Source organism: Oncorhynchus gorbuscha, linkage group LG20 (assembly GCF_021184085.1).
Source record: "Oncorhynchus gorbuscha isolate QuinsamMale2020 ecotype Even-year linkage group LG20, OgorEven_v1.0, whole genome shotgun sequence".
Lineage (NCBI taxonomy): Eukaryota > Metazoa > Chordata > Actinopteri > Salmoniformes > Salmonidae > Oncorhynchus > Oncorhynchus gorbuscha.
Window position 1 is genome coordinate 37,521,378 of NC_060192.1, and position 18,307 is coordinate 37,539,684.

Below are 18,307 nucleotides of genomic sequence, written 5' to 3' on the forward strand. Positions count from 1 at the left end.
TGTTACCCTTTAGGTATTTTAACGGTCTGTAAATGTCTAACTGTCTAATTGTTTGTAATGTCTACCACCGTCTTTCAACGTAAACTGTGAAGTATTTTGTCTGGAAATGTATTTTTCGACCTCAGGAAGACGAGCCTTTTCCATTGGGATCCTAATCAAACAGCCAACAGCACAGAACACATGTTCAGAAAGCACACAGTCACTGTTGGTCCACTTACCGACTGGCATCTATCTTTGAGCCTATTAGGAAACTGGTGGGGAAAAAGACAAGAAAAAAAAACCTTCTAAGTTAAAATATTCTGTTTCTAGAATGTTACATTAAAATGTCCTCTGCCGCGTTGCACCCCCCCCCCCTCCATCTTACAATGGGTGTAGGAGCTGAAGGTCTCTGCTGTTCTACTCAGACCCCACCACCCAGACCCCCCCTCCCCTTCTTACGATGAGTGTAGGAGCTGAAGGTCTCTGCTGTCCTACTCAGACCCCACCACCCAGACCCCCTCCCCTTCTTACGATGGGTGTAGGATCTGAAGGTCTCTGCTGTCCTACTCAGACCCCACCACCCAGACCCCCTCCCCCTTCTTATGATGGGTGTAGGATCTGAAGGTCGCTGCTGTCCTACTCAGACCCCACCACCCAGACCCCCCCTCCCCCTTCTTACGATGGGTGTAGGAGCTGAAGGTCTCTGCTGTCCTACTCAGACCCCACCACCCAGACCCCCCCCCTCCCCCTTCTTACGATGGGTGTAGGATCTGAAGGTCGCTGCTGTCCTCCTCAACTTTGGGTTGTTTGGCGCAGTAGATCTTTCCGTAGACCAGAGGGTCGCCCACCGACTGGAAGATGGACACCTTGGTCCTCTGGGTCTTACCCCCAACCTCACACTCAAACGTATAATCATCTATCACTTCCTGTTACGGGGGAAGAGGACAGGTGTGACATAAGGAAGTTAAAAAAAAAGAGACACTTTAGTCCTCTGGGTCTTGCCCCCCCCAACCTCACACTCAAACGTATAATCATCTTATCACTTCCTGTTACGGGGGAAGAGGACAGGTGTGACATAAGGAAGTTTTAAAAAAAGAGACACTTTAGTCCTCTGGGTCTTGCCCCCCCCCAACCTCGCACTCAAACGTATAATCATCTTATCACTTCCTGTTACGTGGGTGTGACCCCAGGAAGTGAGGAGAAACCTTGGTCCTCTGGTACCGTTTTTTTAAATCAAAGCTGACCGGAAACACATCTTCTGTGATGAAATGGGATTTTGCAGCAGCTTGTTGTGGTCTTTGAGATGATACCAGTGTTACTTAGATCTGTAACAGGGGGAAGATAAAGAGTGTGACACCAGGAAGTCTCACCTCTGCAGGCCATACAGTGGGTTGAGATTCCTCCAGCTTCACAGACTTCTCCACCACTGCGTATTTCTCCACCTGGGAACACAGAGAAAGTGTGAGTACAAAGACCAAACGGTTCATTTAAGGGTTGGGATACATTTAAATTGAAGTCAGTCCATTCAAGAAGTAAACTGAAAGTTCCAATTCAATAATTTGAAAAAAGGGGAATCTATTTACAAATGACTTCTGAATAAACTGAAAAAGAAGAAGGTATTTTACGTCAAAAGTTTTTCCAATTTTGGGAATTTTTAATTCAAATCACTTCCTGAATTGACTGAGTTCAATTGGTATTGACCCCAACCTTGGTCCATATCTTAAGAGTACCAGTCACTGACTGACAGACAGGTTGGGGTGTTTGACAAGGAGAGAGAGTGTGACTTACATCAATCTCCTTGGGGACAGTCAGCTGGCAGTTGCTCTGCTTCCACATGTCCACACACTGTAAATGAGGGAGAGAGAAAGACAAGAGAACAGAGGAGAGAGATCAGTCTGAACAAATGTCTGTTAGTGTGGTCTATCTAGAGGTGGTCTATCTAGAGGTGGTAGTTTGGTCTATCTAGAGGTGGTCTATCTAGAGGTGGTCTATCTAGAGGTGGTAGTGTGGTCTATCTCGAGGTGGTCTATCTAGAGGTGGTCTATCTAGAGGTGGTAGTGTGGTCTATCTAGAGGTGGTCTATCTCGAGGTGGTCTATCTAGAGGTGGTCTATCTAGAGGTGGTAGTGTGGTCTATCTCGAGGTGGTCTATCTAGAGGTGGTCTATCTAGAGGTGGTAGTGTGGTCTATCTCGAGGTGGTCTAGAGATGAAAATCTACAGGTGGTCTATCTACAGGTGGTCTATCTAGCGGTGGTCTATCTAGCGGTGGTCTATCTAGCGGTGGTCTATCTAGAGGCGGTCTATCTAGAGGCGGTCTATCTAGAGGCGGTCTATCTAGAGGCGGTAGTGTGGTCATTCTACAGGTGGTCTATCTAGAGGCGGTCTATCTAGAGGCGGTCTATCTAGAGGCGGTAGTGTGGTCATTCTAGAGGTGGTCTATCTAGAGGTGGAAGTGTGGTCTATCTAGAGGTGGTCTATCTAGAGGTGGTCTATCAAGAGGTGAAAATCTACAGGTGGTCTATCTACAGGTGGTCTATCTAGCGGTGGTCTATCTAGCGGTGGGGCGGCAGCGTAGCCTAGTGGTTAGAGCGAAATTAAGAATATGTTCTTAACTGACTTGCCTGGTTAAATAAAGGTAAAAAAAAGGTGGCAGTGTGGTCTATCTAGAGGTGGTAGTTTGGTCTATCTATAGGTGGTCTATCTAGAGGTGGTCTATCTAGAGGTGGTCTATCTAGAGGTGGTCTACATTTACATTTAAGTCATTTAGCAGACGCTCTTATCCAGAGCGACTTACTATCTAGAGGTGGTCTATCTAGAGGTGGTAGGGTGGTCTATCTAGAGGTGGTAGTGTGGTCTATCTAGAGGTGGTCTATCTAGAGGTGGTAGTGTGGTCTATCTAGAGGTGGTCTATCTAGAGGTGGTAGTGTGGTCTATCTAGAGGTGGTCTATCTAGAGGTGGTCTATCTAGAGGTGGTAGTGTGGTCTATCTAGAGGTGGTCTATCTAGAGGCGGTCTATCTACAGGTGGTCTATCTACAGGTGGCAGTGTGGTCTATCTAGAGGTGGTAGTGTGGTCTATCTAGAGGTGGTAGTGTGGTCTATCTAGAGGTGGTCGTGTGGTCTATCTAGAGGTGGCAGTGTGGTCTATCTAGAGGTGGCAGTGTGGTCTATCTAGAGGTGGCAGTGTGGTCTATCTAGCGGTGGGGCGGCAGCGTAGCCTAGTGGTTAGAGCGAAATTAAGAATATGTTCTTAACTGACTTGCCTGGTTAAATAAAGGTAAAAAAAGGTGGCAGTGTGGTCTATCTAGAGGTGGTAGTTTGGTCTATCTAGAGGTGGTCTATCTAGAGGTGGTCTATCTAGAGGTGGTCTATCTAGAGGTGGTCTACATTTACATTTAAATTTAAGTCATTTAGCAGACGCTCTTATCCAGAGCGACTTACTATCTAGAGGTGGTCTATCTAGAGGTGGTAGGGTGGTCTATCTAGAGGTGGTAGTGTGGTCTATCTAGAGGTGGTCTATCTAGAGGTGGTAGTGTGGTCTATCTAGAGGTGGTCTATCTAGAGGTGGTAGTGTGGTCTATCTAGAGGTGGTCTATCTAGAGGTGGTCTATCTAGAGGTGGTAGTGTGGTCTATCTAGAGGTGGTCTATCTAGAGGCGGTCTATCTACAGGTGGTCTATCTACAGGTGGCAGTGTGGTCTATCTAGAGGTGGTAGTGTGGTCTATCTAGAGGTGGTCGTGTGGTCTATCTAGAGGTGGCAGTGTGGTCTATCTAGAGGTGGCAGTGTGGTCTATCTAGAGGTGGCAGTGTGGTCTATCTAGAGGTGGCAGTGTGGTCTATCTAGAGGTGGCAGTGTGGTCTATCTAGAGGTGGCAGTGTGGTCTATCTAGAGGTGGCAGTGTGGTCTATCTAGAGGTGGCAGTGTGGTCTATCTAGAGGTGGCAGTGTGGTCTATCTAGAGAAGGCAGTGTGGTCTATCTAGAGGTGGCAGTGTGGTCTATCTAGAGGTGGTCTATCTAGAGGTGGTAGTGTGGTCTATCTAGAGGTGGTCTATCTAGAGGTGGTAGTGTGGTCTATCTAGAGGTGGTCTATCTAGAGGTGGTCTATCTAGAGGTGGTAGTGTGGTCTATCTAGAGGTGGTAGTGTGGTCATTCTACAGGTGGTCTATCTAGAGGTGGTCTATCTAGAGGTGGTAGTGTGGTCATTCTAGAGGTGGTCTATCTAGAGGTGGTCTATCTAGAGGTGGAAGTGTGGTCTATCTAGAGGTGGTCTATCTAGAGGTGGTCTATCAAGAGGTGGAAGTGTGGTCTATCTAGAGGTGGTCTATCTAGAGGTGGTCTATCAAGAGGTGGTAGTGTGGTCTATCTAGAGGTGGTCTATCTACAGGTGGTCTATCAAGAGGTGGTAGTGTGGTCTATCTAGAGGTGGTCTATCTACAAGTGGTCTATCTACAGGTGGTCTATCTAGCGGTGGTCTATCTACAGGTGGTCTATCTACAGGTGGTCTATCTAGAGGTGGTCTATCTACAGGTGGTCTATCTAGAGGTGGTCTATCTACAGGTGGGGCGGCAGCGTGTGGTTAGAGCATTGGACTAGTAACCGGAAGGTTGCGAGTTCAAACCCCCGAGCTGTCGTTCTGCCCCTGTTAACCCACTGTTCCTAGGCCGTCATTGAAATTAAGAATATGTTCTTAACTGACTTGCCTGGTTAAATAAAGGTAAAAAAAAGGTGGCAGTGTGGTCTATCTAGAGGTGGTAGTTTGGTCTATCTAGAGGTGGTCTATCTACAGGTGGTCTATCTACAGGTGGTCTATCTAGAGGTGGTTTACATTTAAATTTAAGTCATTTAGCAGACGCTCTTATCCAGAGCGACTTACTATCTAGAGGTGGTCTATCTAGAGGTGGTAGGGTGGTCTATCTAGAGGTGGTAGTTTGGTCTATCTAGAGGTGGTCTATCTAGAGGTGGTCTATCTAGAGGTGGCAGTGTGGTCTATCTAGAGGTGGTTTATCTAGAGGTGGTAGTTTGGTCTATCTAGAGGTGGTCTATCTAGAGGTGGTAGTGTGGTCTATCTAGAGGTGGAAGTGTGGTCTATCTAGAGGTGGTCTATCTAGAGGTGGAAGTGTGGTCTATCTAGAGGTGGTCTATCTTGCAGTAGTCTATCTAAAGGTGGTCATTCTAGAGGTGGTCTATCTAAAGGTGGTCATTCTACAGGTGGTCATCTAGCGGTGGTCTATCTAGAGGTGGAAGTGTGGTCTATCTAGCGGTGGAAGTGTGGTCTATCTAGAGGTGGTCTATCTAGAGGTGGAAGTGTGGTCTATCTAGAGGTGGTCTATCTAGCAGTAGTCTATCTAAAGGTGGTCATTCTAGAGGTGGTCTATCTAAAGGTGGTCATTCTACAGGTGGTCATCTAGCGGTGGTCTATCTAGAGGTGGAAGTGTGGTCTATCTAGAGGTGGTCTATCTAGAGGTGGAAGTGTGGTCTATCTAGAGGTAGTCTATCTAGCGGTGGTCTATCTACAGGTGAAAATCTACAGGTGGACTATCTACAGGTGGTCTATCTAGCGGTGGTCTATCTAGCGGTGGTCTATCTACAGGTGGTCTATTTAGCGGTGGTCTATCTAGCGGTGGTCTATCTAGAGGTGAAAATCTACAGGTGGTCTATCTACAGGTGGTCTATCTAGCGGTGGTCTATCTAGCGGTGGTCTATCTACAGGTGGTCTATTTAGCGGTGGTCTATCTAGCGGTGGTCTATCTAGAGGTGAAAATCTACAGGTGGTCTATCTAGCGGTGGTCTATCTAGAGGTGAAAATCTACAGGTGGTCTATTTAGCGGTGGTCTATCTAGCGGTGGTCTATCTAGCGGTGGTCTATCTACAGGTGGTCTATCTACAGGTGGGGCGGCAGCGTAGCCTAGTGGTTAGAGCGTTGGACTAGTAACCGGAAGGTTGAGAGTTCAAACCCCCGAGCTGACAAGGTACAAATCTGTCATTCTGCCCCTGAACAGGCAGTTAACCCACTGTTCCTAGGCCGTCATTGAAAATAAGAATATGTTCTTAACTGACTTGCCTGGTTAAATAAAGGTAAAAAAAAGGTGGCAGTGTGGTCTATCTAGAGGTGGTCTATCTAGAGGTGGTCTATCTAGAGGTGGTAGTGTGGTCTATCTAGAGGTGGTCTATCTAGAGGTGGTAGTTTGGTCTATCTAGAGGTGGTCTATCTAGAGGTGGTCTATCTAGAGGTGGTCTATCTAGAGGTGGCAGTGTGGTCTATCTAGAGGTGGTCTATCTAGAGGTGGTAGTTTGGTCTATCTAGAGGTAGTCTATCTAGAGGCGGTCTATCTAGAGGCGGTCTATCTAGAGAGGTCTATCTACAGGTGGCAGTGTGGTCTATCTAGAGTTGGCAGTGTGGTCTATCTAGCGGTGGTCTATCTAGAGGTGGCAGTGTGGTCTATCTAGCGGTGGTCTATCTAGAGGTGGCAGTGTGGTCTATCTAGAGGTGGTCTATCTAGAGGTGGTCTATCTAGAGGTGGTCTATCTAGAGGCGGTCTATCTAGAGGTGGTCTATCTACAGGTGGCAGTGTGGTCTATCTAGCGGTGGTCTATCTAGCGGTGGTCTATCTAGAGGCGGCAGTGTGGTCTATCTACAGGTGGCAGTGTGGTCTATCTAAAGGTGGTCTATCTCGAGGTGGTCTATCTAGAGGTGGCAGTGTGGTCTATCTAGAGGTGGTCTATCTAGAGGTGGTAGTTTGGTCTATCTAGAGGTGGTCTATCTAGAGGTGGTCTATCTAGAGGTGGTCTATCTAGAGGTGGTCTATCTAGAGGTGGTCTATCTAGAGGTGGCAGTGTGGTCTATCTAGAGGTGGTCTATCTAGAGGTGGTAGTTTGGTCTATCTAGAGGTGGTCTATCTAGAGGTGGTAGTGTGGTCTATCTAGAGGTAGTCTATCTAGAGGCGGTCTATCTAGAGGCGGTCTATCTACAGGTGGCAGTGTGGTCTATCTAGAGTTGGCAGTGTGGTCTATCTAGCGGTGGTCTATCTAGAGGTGGCAGTGTGGTCTATCTAGCGGTGGTCTATCTAGAGGTGGCAGTGTGGTCTATCTAGAGGTGGTCTATCTAGAGGTGGTCTATCTAGAGGTGGTCTATCTAGAGGCGGTCTATCTAGAGGTGGTCTATCTACAGGTGGCAGTGTGGTCTATCTAGCGGTGGTCTATCTAGCGGTGGTCTATCTAGAGGCGGCAGTGTGGTCTATCTACAGGTGGCAGTGTGGTCTATCTAAAGGTGGTCTATCTCGAGGTGGTCTATCTAGAGGTGGCAGTGTGGTCTATCTAGAGGTGGTCTATCTAAAGGTGGTCTATCTAGAGGTGGTCTATCTAAAGGTGGTCTATCTAGAGGTGGCAGTGTGGTCTATCTAGAGGTGGTCTATCTAAAGGTGGTCTATCTACAGGTGGTCTATCTAAAGGTGGTCTATCTAGAGGTGGCAGTGTGGTCTATCTAGAGGTGGTCTATCTAGAGGTGGTCTATCTAGAGGTGGTCTATCTAGAGGTGGTCTATCTAGAGGTGGTCTATCTAAAGGTGGTCTATCTAGAGGTGGTCTATCTAGAGGTGGTCTATCTACAGGTGGTCTATTTAGCGGTGGTCTATCTAGCGGTGGTCTATCTAGAGGTGAAAATCTACAGGTGGTCTATCTAGCGGTGGTCTATCTAGAGGTGAAAATCTACAGGTGGTCTATTTAGCGGTGGTCTATCTAGCGGTGGTCTATCTAGCGGTGGTCTATCTACAGGTGGTCTATCTACAGGTGGGGCGGCAGCGTAGCCTAGTGGTTAGAGCGTTGGACTAGTAACCGGAAGGTTGAGAGTTCAAACCCCCGAGCTGACAAGGTACAAATCTGTCATTCTGCCCCTGAACAGGCAGTTAACCCACTGTTCCTAGGCCGTCATTGAAAATAAGAATATGTTCTTAACTGACTTGCCTGGTTAAATAAAGGTAAAAAAAAGGTGGCAGTGTGGTCTATCTAGAGGTGGTCTATCTAGAGGTGGTCTATCTAGAGGTGGTAGTGTGGTCTATCTAGAGGTGGTCTATCTAGAGGTGGTAGTTTGGTCTATCTAGAGGTGGTCTATCTAGAGGTGGTCTATCTAGAGGTGGTCTATCTAGAGGTGGCAGTGTGGTCTATCTAGAGGTGGTCTATCTAGAGGTGGTAGTTTGGTCCATCTAGAGGTAGTCTATCTAGAGGCGGTCTATCTAGAGGCGGTCTATCTAGAGAGGTCTATCTACAGGTGGCAGTGTGGTCTATCTAGAGTTGGCAGTGTGGTCTATCTAGCGGTGGTCTATCTAGAGGTGGCAGTGTGGTCTATCTAGCGGTGGTCTATCTAGAGGTGGCAGTGTGGTCTATCTAGAGGTGGTCTATCTAGAGGTGGTCTATCTAGAGGTGGTCTATCTAGAGGCGGTCTATCTAGAGGTGGTCTATCTACAGGTGGCAGTGTGGTCTATCTAGCGGTGGTCTATCTAGCGGTGGTCTATCTAGAGGCGGCAGTGTGGTCTATCTACAGGTGGCAGTGTGGTCTATCTAAAGGTGGTCTATCTCGAGGTGGTCTATCTAGAGGTGGCAGTGTGGTCTATCTAGAGGTGGTCTATCTAGAGGTGGTAGTTTGGTCTATCTAGAGGTGGTCTATCTAGAGGTGGTCTATCTAGAGGTGGTCTATCTAGAGGTGGTCTATCTAGAGGTGGTCTATCTAGAGGTGGCAGTGTGGTCTATCTAGAGGTGGTCTATCTAGAGGTGGTAGTTTGGTCTATCTAGAGGTGGTCTATCTAGAGGTGGTAGTGTGGTCTATCTAGAGGTAGTCTATCTAGAGGCGGTCTATCTAGAGGCGGTCTATCTACAGGTGGCAGTGTGGTCTATCTAGAGTTGGCAGTGTGGTCTATCTAGCGGTGGTCTATCTAGAGGTGGCAGTGTGGTCTATCTAGCGGTGGTCTATCTAGAGGTGGCAGTGTGGTCTATCTAGAGGTGGTCTATCTAGAGGTGGTCTATCTAGAGGTGGTCTATCTAGAGGCGGTCTATCTAGAGGTGGTCTATCTACAGGTGGCAGTGTGGTCTATCTAGCGGTGGTCTATCTAGCGGTGGTCTATCTAGAGGCGGCAGTGTGGTCTATCTACAGGTGGCAGTGTGGTCTATCTAAAGGTGGTCTATCTCGAGGTGGTCTATCTAGAGGTGGCAGTGTGGTCTATCTAGAGGTGGTCTATCTAAAGGTGGTCTATCTAGAGGTGGTCTATCTAAAGGTGGTCTATCTAGAGGTGGCAGTGTGGTCTATCTAGAGGTGGTCTATCTAAAGGTGGTCTATCTACAGGTGGTCTATCTAAAGGTGGTCTATCTAGAGGTGGCAGTGTGGTCTATCTAGAGGTGGTCTATCTAGAGGTGGTCTATCTAGAGGTGGTCTATCTAGAGGTGGTCTATCTAGAGGTGGTCTATCTAAAGGTGGTCTATCTAGAGGTGGTCTATCTAGAGGTGGTCTATCTACAGGTGGCAGTGTACAGAATGTAATGTGATCTCACGTTTCCGGCCTTTGAGATCTTCAGGTCTATCGAGGGGGCCGGCTTCCTCTCCTTCCTCCTCTGCAGGTAGTCATAGAGACGCAGCTGGGGGGGCATGGGCAGGTAGGACAGCTCCTGCTGACGGTTCAACGCCGCCCGAGAGTGACGCTTAAAACAACTACGGAGAGAGGAGAAACAGGTCTATGCGTGTCTCATAGCGTGTTTTTAGGTATCTCTCTGTGTGTTTGTAGGTCTCTCTCTCTGTGTGTTTGCGGGTCTCTCTCTCTCTCTGTGTGTTTGCGGGTCTCTCTCTCTCTCTGTGTGTTTGCGGGTCTCTCTCTCTCTCTGTGTGTTTGCGGGTCTCTCTGTGTGTTTGCGGGTCTCTCTGTGTGTTTACGAGTCTCTCTCTCTGTGTGTTTGCGAGTCTCTCTCTCTGTGTGTTTGCGAGTCTCTCTCTCTGTGTGTTTGCGAGTCTCTCTCTCTGTGTGTTTGCGAGTCTCTCTCTCTGTGTGTTTGCGAGTCTCTCTCTGTGTGTGTTTGCGGGTCTCTCTCTGTGTGTGTTTGCGGGTCTCTCTCTGTGTGTGTTTGCGGGTCTCTCTCTGTGTGTGTTTGCGGGTCTCTCTCTGTGTGTGTTTGCGGGTCTCTCTCTGTGTGTGTTTGCGGGTCTCTCTCTGTGTGTGTTTGCGGGTCTCTCTCTGTGTGTGTTTGCGGGTCTCTGTGTGTGTGTTTGCGGGTCTCTGTGTGTGTGTTTGCGGGTCTCTGTGTGTGTGTTTGCGGGTCTCTGTGTGTGTTTGCGGGTCTCTGTGTGTGTTTGCGGGTCTCTGTGTGTGTTTGCGGGTCTCTCTCTGTGTGTGTTTGCGGGTCTCTCTCTGTGTGTGTTTGCGGGTCTCTCTCTGTGTGTGTTTGCGGGTCTCTCTCTGTGTGTGTTTGCGGGTCTCTCTCTGTGTGTGTTTGCGGGTCTCTCTCTGTGTGTTTTGCGGGTCTCTCTCTGTGTGTGTTTGCGGGTCTCTCTCTGTGTGTGTTTGCGGGTCTCTCTCTGTGTGTGTTTGCGGGTCTCTCTCTGTGTGTGTTTGCGGGTCTCTCTCTGTGTGTGTTTGCGGGTCTCTCTCTGTGTGTGTTTGCGGGTCTCTCTCTGTGTGTGTTTGCGGGTCTCTCTCTGTGTGTGTTTGCGGGTCTCTCTCTGTGTGTGTTTGCGGGTCTCTCTCTGTGTGTGTTTTGGGTCTCTCTCTGTGTGTGTTTGCGGGTCTCTCTCTGTGTGTGTTTGCGGGTCTCTCTCTGTGTGTGTTTGCGGGTCTCTCTCTGTGTGTGTTTGCGGGTCTCTCTCTGTGTGTGTTTGCGGGTCTCTCTCTGTGTGTGTTTGCGGGTCTCTCTCTGTGTGTGTTTGCGGGTCTCTCTCTGTGTGTGTTTGCGGGTCTCTCTCTGTGTGTGTTTGCTGTGGGTCTCTCTCTGTGTGTGTTTGCGGGTCTCTCTCTGTGTGTGTTTGCGGGTCTCTCTCTGTGTGTGTTTGCGGGTCTCTCTCTGTGTGTGTTTGCGGGTCTCTCTCTGTGTGTGTTTGCGGGTCTCTCTCTGTGTGTGTTTGCGGGTCTCTCTCTGTGTGTGTTTGCGGGTCTCTCTCTGTGTGTGTTTGCGGGTCTCTCTCTGTGTGTGTTTGCGGGTCTCTCTCTGTGTGTGTTTGCGGGTCTCTCTCTGTGTGTGTTTGCGGGTCTCTCTCTGTGTGTGTTTGCGGGTCTCTCTCTGTGTGTGTTTGCGGGTCTCTCTCTGTGTGTGTTTGCGGGTCTCTCTCTGTGTGTGTTTGTGGGTCTCTCTCTGTGTGTGTTTGCGGGTCTCTCTCTGTGTGTGTTTGCGGGTCTCTCTCTGTGTGTGTTTGCGGGTCTCTCTCTGTGTGTGTTTGCGGGTCTCTCTCTGTGTGTGTTTGCGGGTCTCTCTCTGTGTGTGTTTGCGGGTCTCTCTCTGTGTGTGTTTGCGGGTCTCTCTCTGTGTGTGTTTGCGGGTCTCTCTCTGTGTGTGTTTGCAGGTCTCTCTCTGTGTGTGTCTGCAGGTCTCTCTCTGTGTGTGTTTGCAGGTCTCTCTCTGTGTGTCTCTCTGTGTGTCTCTCTGTGTGTCTCTCTGTGTGTCTCTCTGTGTGTCTCTCTGTGTGTACCGTTTCATAGAGTGAGTGTTCATCTTCTGCTTGTTATAGAGCAGGTGGTTGGCTGTACAGGTGACAGAGATAGATGGATCCAGACACAGAGGATCTGCTGTGGCCAGCAGTAACTGGCTCTCCAACTGGAACTTATCATCCTGGAGGGGAGAGAGGAGAGGGGGAGAGAGGAGAGCGGGAGAGAGGAGAGCGGGAGAGAGGAGAGCGGGAGAGAGGAGAGAGAGAAGGAGATCGATGAAGTGGGGAGAGGCAGGTGATAAGGGAAGATGGAAGGAGGAGAGGAATGAGAACAGTATCACCATCTTGATTGTGTGATCAGGTTTGTTTGACCTCGGCAACTCACCTGAGTCCATTTGTGGTGGTCACTGGTCATGGCATGGACGTCACAGATCAGTGTCTGGGGAGGTCAAAGGTCAGAATATAGTATCAACGGTGTAAGGATCGATCATTCTGATTACATATGATGAGCGCCACTCTAACATAGAAACCAACTATCTCCCCTTATGGTTCGCACCTGCATGGTGTCTGTTCTACCTCATCTATTTCTATGGTTGTAGAAAGCAGTGCTAGTTCCTACCTGCATGGTGTCTGCTCTACCTCTTCTATTTCTATGGTTGTAGAAAGCAGTGCTAGTTCCTATCTGCATGGTGTCTGCTCTACCTCTTCTATTTCTATGGTTCTAGAACGCAGGGCTAGTTCCTACCTGCATGGTGTCTGCTCTACCTCTTCTATTTCTATAGTTCTAGAACGCAGGGCTAGTTCCTACCTGCATGGTGTCTGCTCTACCTCTTCTATTTCTATGGTTCTAGAACGCAGGGCTAGTTCCTACCTGCATGGTGGGCCGTAGCAGGACGTGTCTGCTCTGGAAGGAGGGCATCTTAGTGTTGCCAGACTGTCTGTAGTCTCGGACCTCAGCTACCACACAGCCACAGTGGAAGATGTTCACCTGGACAAGGAGTCAGAGAGGGGACAAGGAGTCAGAGAGGGGACAAGGAGTCAGAGAGGGGACAAGGAGTCAGAGAGGGGACAAGGAGTCAGAGAGGGGACAAGGAGCCAGAGAGGGGACAAGGAGACAGAGAGGGGACAAGGAGCCAGAGAGGAGACAAGGAGCCAGAGGAGACAAGCAGTCAGAGAGGAGACAAGGAGACAGAGAGGGGACAAGGAGACAGAGAGGGGACAAGGAGACAGAGAGGAGACAAGCAGTCAGAGAGGAGACAAGGAGACAGAGAGGGGACAAGGAGTCAGAGAGGGGACAAGGAGACAGAGAGGAGACAAGGAGCCAGAGAGGAGACAAGCAGTCAGAGAGGAGACAAGCAGTCAGAGAGGAGACAAGCAGTCAGAGAGGAGACAAGGAGACAGAGAGGGGACAAGGAGACAGAGAGGAGACAAGGAGTCAGAGAGGGGACAAGGAGACAGAGAGGAGACAAGGAGCCAGAGAGGAGACAAGCAGTCAGAGAGGAGACAAGGAGCCAGAGAGGGGACAAGGAGACAGAGGGTTAGAGGGAACACACACACCTGGGACTTCTCTAAGAGATCCACCAGGATAGGAGGAAGCTCCTCAGCATCCAAGTACTCCAACAGCTGGCCTTCCTCATATGGCAGACGGATCGTCTCAGAGTCTATAGAGAGATGGGGGAAGAGGGGGAGGGAGGAAAGAGAGAGAGGGGGGAAGAGGGGGAAGAGAGAGAGAGAGATGGGGAAGAGAGAGAGAGAGGAACGAGAGAGATGGGGGAAGAGAGAGAGAGAGAGAGAGAGGAACGAGAGAGATGGGGGAAGAGAGAGAGAGAGATGGGGAAGAGAGAGAAAGAGAGATGGGGAAGAGAGAGAAAGAGAGATGGGGGAAGAGAGAGAAAGAGAGATGGGGGAAGAGAGAGAAAGAGAGATGGGGGAAGAGAGAGATAGAGAGATGGGGGGAAGAGAGAGAGAGATGGGGGGAGAGATAGAGAGATGGGGGAAGAGAGAGAAAGAGAGATGGGGAAGAGAGAGATAGAGAGATGGGGGAAGAGAGAGAGAGATGGGGGAGAGATAGAGAGATGGGGGAAGAGAGAGAAAGAAAGATGGGGGAAGAGAGAGAGAGAGAAAGGAACGAGAGAGATGGGGGAAGAGAGAGAGAGAAAGGAACGAGAGAGATGGGGGAAGAGAGAGAGAGAGGAACGAGAGAGATGGGGGAAGAGAGAGAGAGAGGAACGAGAGAGATGGGGGAAGAGAGAGAGAGAGGGATGGGGAAGAGAGAGATAGAGAGATGGGGGAAGAGAGATAGAGAGATGGGGAAGAGAGAGAGAGAGATGGGGGAAGAGAGAGAGAGAGAGAGAGAGAGAGAGAGATGGGAGAAGAGAGGGAAAGAGAGATGGGGGAAGAGAGAAAGAGAGATGGGGGAAGAGAGAAAGAGAGATGGGGGAAGAGAGAAAAGAGATGGGGAAGAGAGAAAGAGAGATGGGGGAAGAGAGAAAGAGAGATGGGGGAAGAGAGAAAGAGAGATGGGAGAAGAGAGGGAAAGAGAGATGGGAGAAGAGAGGGAAAGAGAGATGGGGGAAGAGAGAAAGAGAGATGGGGGAAGAGAGAAAGAGAGATGGGGGAAGAGAGAAAGAGAGATGGGGGAAGAGAGAAAGAGAGATGGGGAAGAGAGAGAGAGAGAGATGGGGGAAGAGAGAGAGATGGGGGAAGAGGGGGAGGGAGGAAAGAGAGAGATGGGGGAGAGAGAGAGACTCATCATTATGCAGTTGAATAGTCTATCAAACAAAGCGACCCTGTTACTACTACAGCCCTGTAGAAACACACTGTTACTACTACAGCCCTGTAGAAACACCCTGTTACTACTACAGCCCCGTAGAAACACCCGGTTACTACTACAGCCCTGTAGAAACACCCGGTTACTACTACAGCCCCGTAGAAACACCCTGTTACTACTACAGCCCTGTAGAAACACCCTGTTACTACTACAGCCCTGTAGAAACACCCTGTTACTACTACAGCCCTGTAGAAACACACTGTTACTACTACAGCCCTGTAGAAACACACTGTTACTACTACAGCCCTGTAGAAACACACTGTTACTACTACAGCCCTGTAGAAACACCCTGTTACTACTACAGCCCTGTACTACTACAGCCCTGTAGAAACACACGGTTACTACTACAGCCCTGTAGAAACACCCTGTTACTACTACAGCCCTGTAGAAACACCCTGTTACTACTACAGCCCTGTAGAAACACACTGTTACTACTACAGCCCTGTAGAAACACTCTGTTACTACTACAGCCCTGTAGAAACACACTGTTACTACTACAGCCCTGTAGAAACACACGGTTACTACTACAGCCCTGTAGAAACACACGGTTACTACTACAGCCCTGTAGAAACACCCTGTTACTACTACAGCCTTGTAGAAACACTCTGTTACTACTACAGCCCTGTAGAAACACACTGTTACTACTACAGCCCTGTAGAAACACACTGTTACCACTACAGCTCATCTGCTTGAACATGTCTTAGGCATGCTGCAAGGAGGCATGAGGACTGCAGATGAGGCCAGGGCAATAAATTGCAATGTCCGTACTATGAGACGCCTATGACAGCGCTACAGTGAGACAGGATGGACAGCTGATCGTCCTCGCAGTGGCACAGGATCGGTACAACACCTGCACAGGATCGGTACATCCGAACATCACACCTGGGGATAGGTACAGGATGGCAACAACAACTGACAGAGTTACACCAGGAACACACAATCCCTCCATCAGTGTTCAGACTGTCCGCAATAGGCTGAGAGAGGCTGGACTGAGGGCTTGTAGACCTGTTGTAAGGCAGGTCCTCACCAGACATCACCGGCAACAACGTTGCCTATGGGCACAAACCCACCGTTGCTGGACCAGACAGGACTGGCAAAAAGTGCTCTTCACTGATGAGTCACGGTTTTGTTTCACCAGGGGTGATGGTCGGATTCGGCGTTTATCATTGAAGGAATGAGCGTTACACCGATGCCTGTACTCTGGAGAGGGATCGATTTGGAGGTGGAGGGTCCGTCATGGTCCGGGGCGGTGTGTCACAGCATCATTGGACTGAGCTTGTTGTCATTGCAGACAGTCTCAACGCTGTGTGTTACAGGAAAGACATCCTCCTCCCTCATGTGGTACCTTCCTGCAGGCTCATCCTGGCATGACCCTCTAGCATGACAATGCCACCAGCCTATACTGCTCATACTGCAAGACAGGAATGTCAGTGTTCTGCCATGGACAGCGAAGTGCCCGGATCTCAATCCCATTGAGCACATCTGGGACCTGTTGGATCGGAGGGTGAGGGCTAGGGCCATTCCCCCCAGAAATGTCCAGGAACTTGCAGGTGCCTTGGTGGAAGAGTGGAGTAACATCTCACAGGAAGAACTGGCACATCTGGTGCAGTCCATGAGGAGGAGATGCACTGCAGTACTTAATGCAGCTGGTGGCCACAGCAGATACTGACTGTTACTTTTGATTTTGATCCCCCCTTTTGTTCAGGGACACATTATTCAATTTCTGTTAGTCACATGTCTGTGGAACTTGTTCAGTTTAATTGTGAATATTTGATAAATTGATAGAGTGATTGATCGATAGGGCTCTCACCAGATCCATTCTTGCCACGGAGCATGAGGGAGTATCCCTGGTTGCCAGGGTAGAGGTTGACGACCAGACACGACACTGACTCTTGACACATTAGCTTCTCCAGTAGGTTCACATTCCTACGCAGCTTCTACACATAACAGGAAATCATTAATAACAATAAATGGTATTGGTTTACAAATAATGTTTCAATTCAACATTCCTACGTAGCTTCTGATGTGAACTTGTCCAATAAGAACCCTGGCTTTCGTTTTGTGTTACAATTTTTTTTTTTTTGCTACGGTGTGCCCTAATGAACACAAGCTGAACACAAGCTACAGGTCAATGGGTCCAATGATTAGGTCTGTCAAACGCTTTCTACACAACCTACTCTGACTTCTACCTGGTTACCTTGAGCTCTGGTTCTTTGTCACACTCTTCGATGTAGAGCTCGTATAGTTTCTGGTATAAACTCTTCTTCCCTCCGGATGAGGCTCTCCTCTTCGCTGGCCTTTGACGAGCACTTTCAACAATGTACTGAAGAAGATGAAATACATCTACGTCAGATACATGAACACCTAGACACACACACACACCCACACTACACACAAACACTACACACCCACACTACACACCCACACTACACACACACACAAACACTACACACAAACACTACACACACACACACACACACACACACACACACACACACACACACACACACACACACTACACCCACTACACACTACACACACACACACACACACACACACTACACCCACTACACACTACACACCCACACTACACACCCACACTACACACACACACAAACACTACACACAAACACTACACACACACACACACACTACACCCACTACACACACACACACACACACACACACACACACACACACACACACACACACACACACACACACACACACACACACAGGAAATCACCTTGTTCATGCAGAATAAATAGACAGTCTTACCTCAGCCCGATCCAATGCATATTCCAAAACGTGTTGCTGCAAATAGAACATTAGTCATCCGTTATTGTTCGTAGATAGACACATAGAGTGCTGGATGGACAGATAGATAAATCAATGGATAGAGGGATAAACAGATGGATATATATATTAAGGGGTAGGTGGACAGAGGGTTAGTGGAAGGGATGCTTACCATTGTGGTCTGCCAACCGGTATTTGTGTGAGTGATGGTCTGCAGGAGACTTAGCTGTCCTTAGCCCCACACCTCCATATAGCGACCATTCAAACCCTGTGTGTGTACACACACACACACACACACACACACACACACACACACACACACACACACACACACACACACACACACACACACACACACACACACACACACACACACACACACACACACACACACACACACACACACACACACAGGGTTAAACCTAGTCTACACACAGTCAACAGCAGCAGCAAAACGACAGGCACCGACCGTTTAAGCGGGTTGGTAAGTGTTAAGTAACATATAATTATGTTCGTATGGCGATTTCGCAAATAATCAACTTAAATGATGCACAATATATATGGCTGTGAAATGTCACCCAGTTTCTATCCATACACGTTTTGACGGAACAGCGTTGTTGTTTTTAATGAAACCCAGTTAACTTGATGATAGTTTTATGTTCACAGACAAGCGATTTGTTCACAGCAACAAGCTCGCTGGCTGGCTAGCCGTTAGCATCGCTAGCTTGCTTCTTGGGAAGCTGCCAAAGTTATCTAGCAATACAACGGCTGAGACACAAACGCACGAAGAAGCTTCAATCTTAAACATTAGAATGTGGACTTGCCTTACGAGTTGCATTGTTATAGATCGTAACTCCAATGCAAGAAACAAGATATTATTTCAGTGCCTTCATTGAAAAAAAACTCACGGCAGCAGCCATTTTCTTCCAGTGTGACAACAAAAGCTCAACTTCCGGTTAAAGGTAGTGGGCGGAACCCTGGGATGCTCTCCTGTCTTAACATTTTCATTCAAGGAATAACTTGGATAGATCATTTTATTTTGTAACGTAACGATTTTTAAAAAATATTTCAATAAGATTAACATATTGG

General features: G+C 48.5%; 1 protein-coding gene across 1 annotated transcript in view; it reads right to left on the reverse strand.

Moving 5' to 3' along the window:
- supt20 (SPT20 homolog, SAGA complex component) overlaps positions 1 to 18,089 on the reverse strand; it is a 62,820-nt gene extending 44,731 nt beyond the window's left edge. Inside the window, 14 exon segments of the mRNA XM_046318084.1 lie at positions 219 to 251; positions 736 to 905; positions 1,350 to 1,421; positions 1,768 to 1,824; positions 9,516 to 9,672; positions 11,635 to 11,774; positions 11,978 to 12,031; positions 12,464 to 12,580; positions 13,150 to 13,253; positions 16,233 to 16,359; positions 16,620 to 16,745; positions 17,201 to 17,236; positions 17,391 to 17,486; positions 18,043 to 18,089. Of these exon segments, the coding sequence (XP_046174040.1) occupies positions 219 to 251; positions 736 to 905; positions 1,350 to 1,421; positions 1,768 to 1,824; positions 9,516 to 9,672; positions 11,635 to 11,774; positions 11,978 to 12,031; positions 12,464 to 12,580; positions 13,150 to 13,253; positions 16,233 to 16,359; positions 16,620 to 16,745; positions 17,201 to 17,236; positions 17,391 to 17,393 (1,196 nt within the window). The 5' untranslated portion in view covers positions 17,394 to 17,486; positions 18,043 to 18,089.
- Between the last annotated feature and the right edge of the window lie 218 nt (positions 18,090 to 18,307).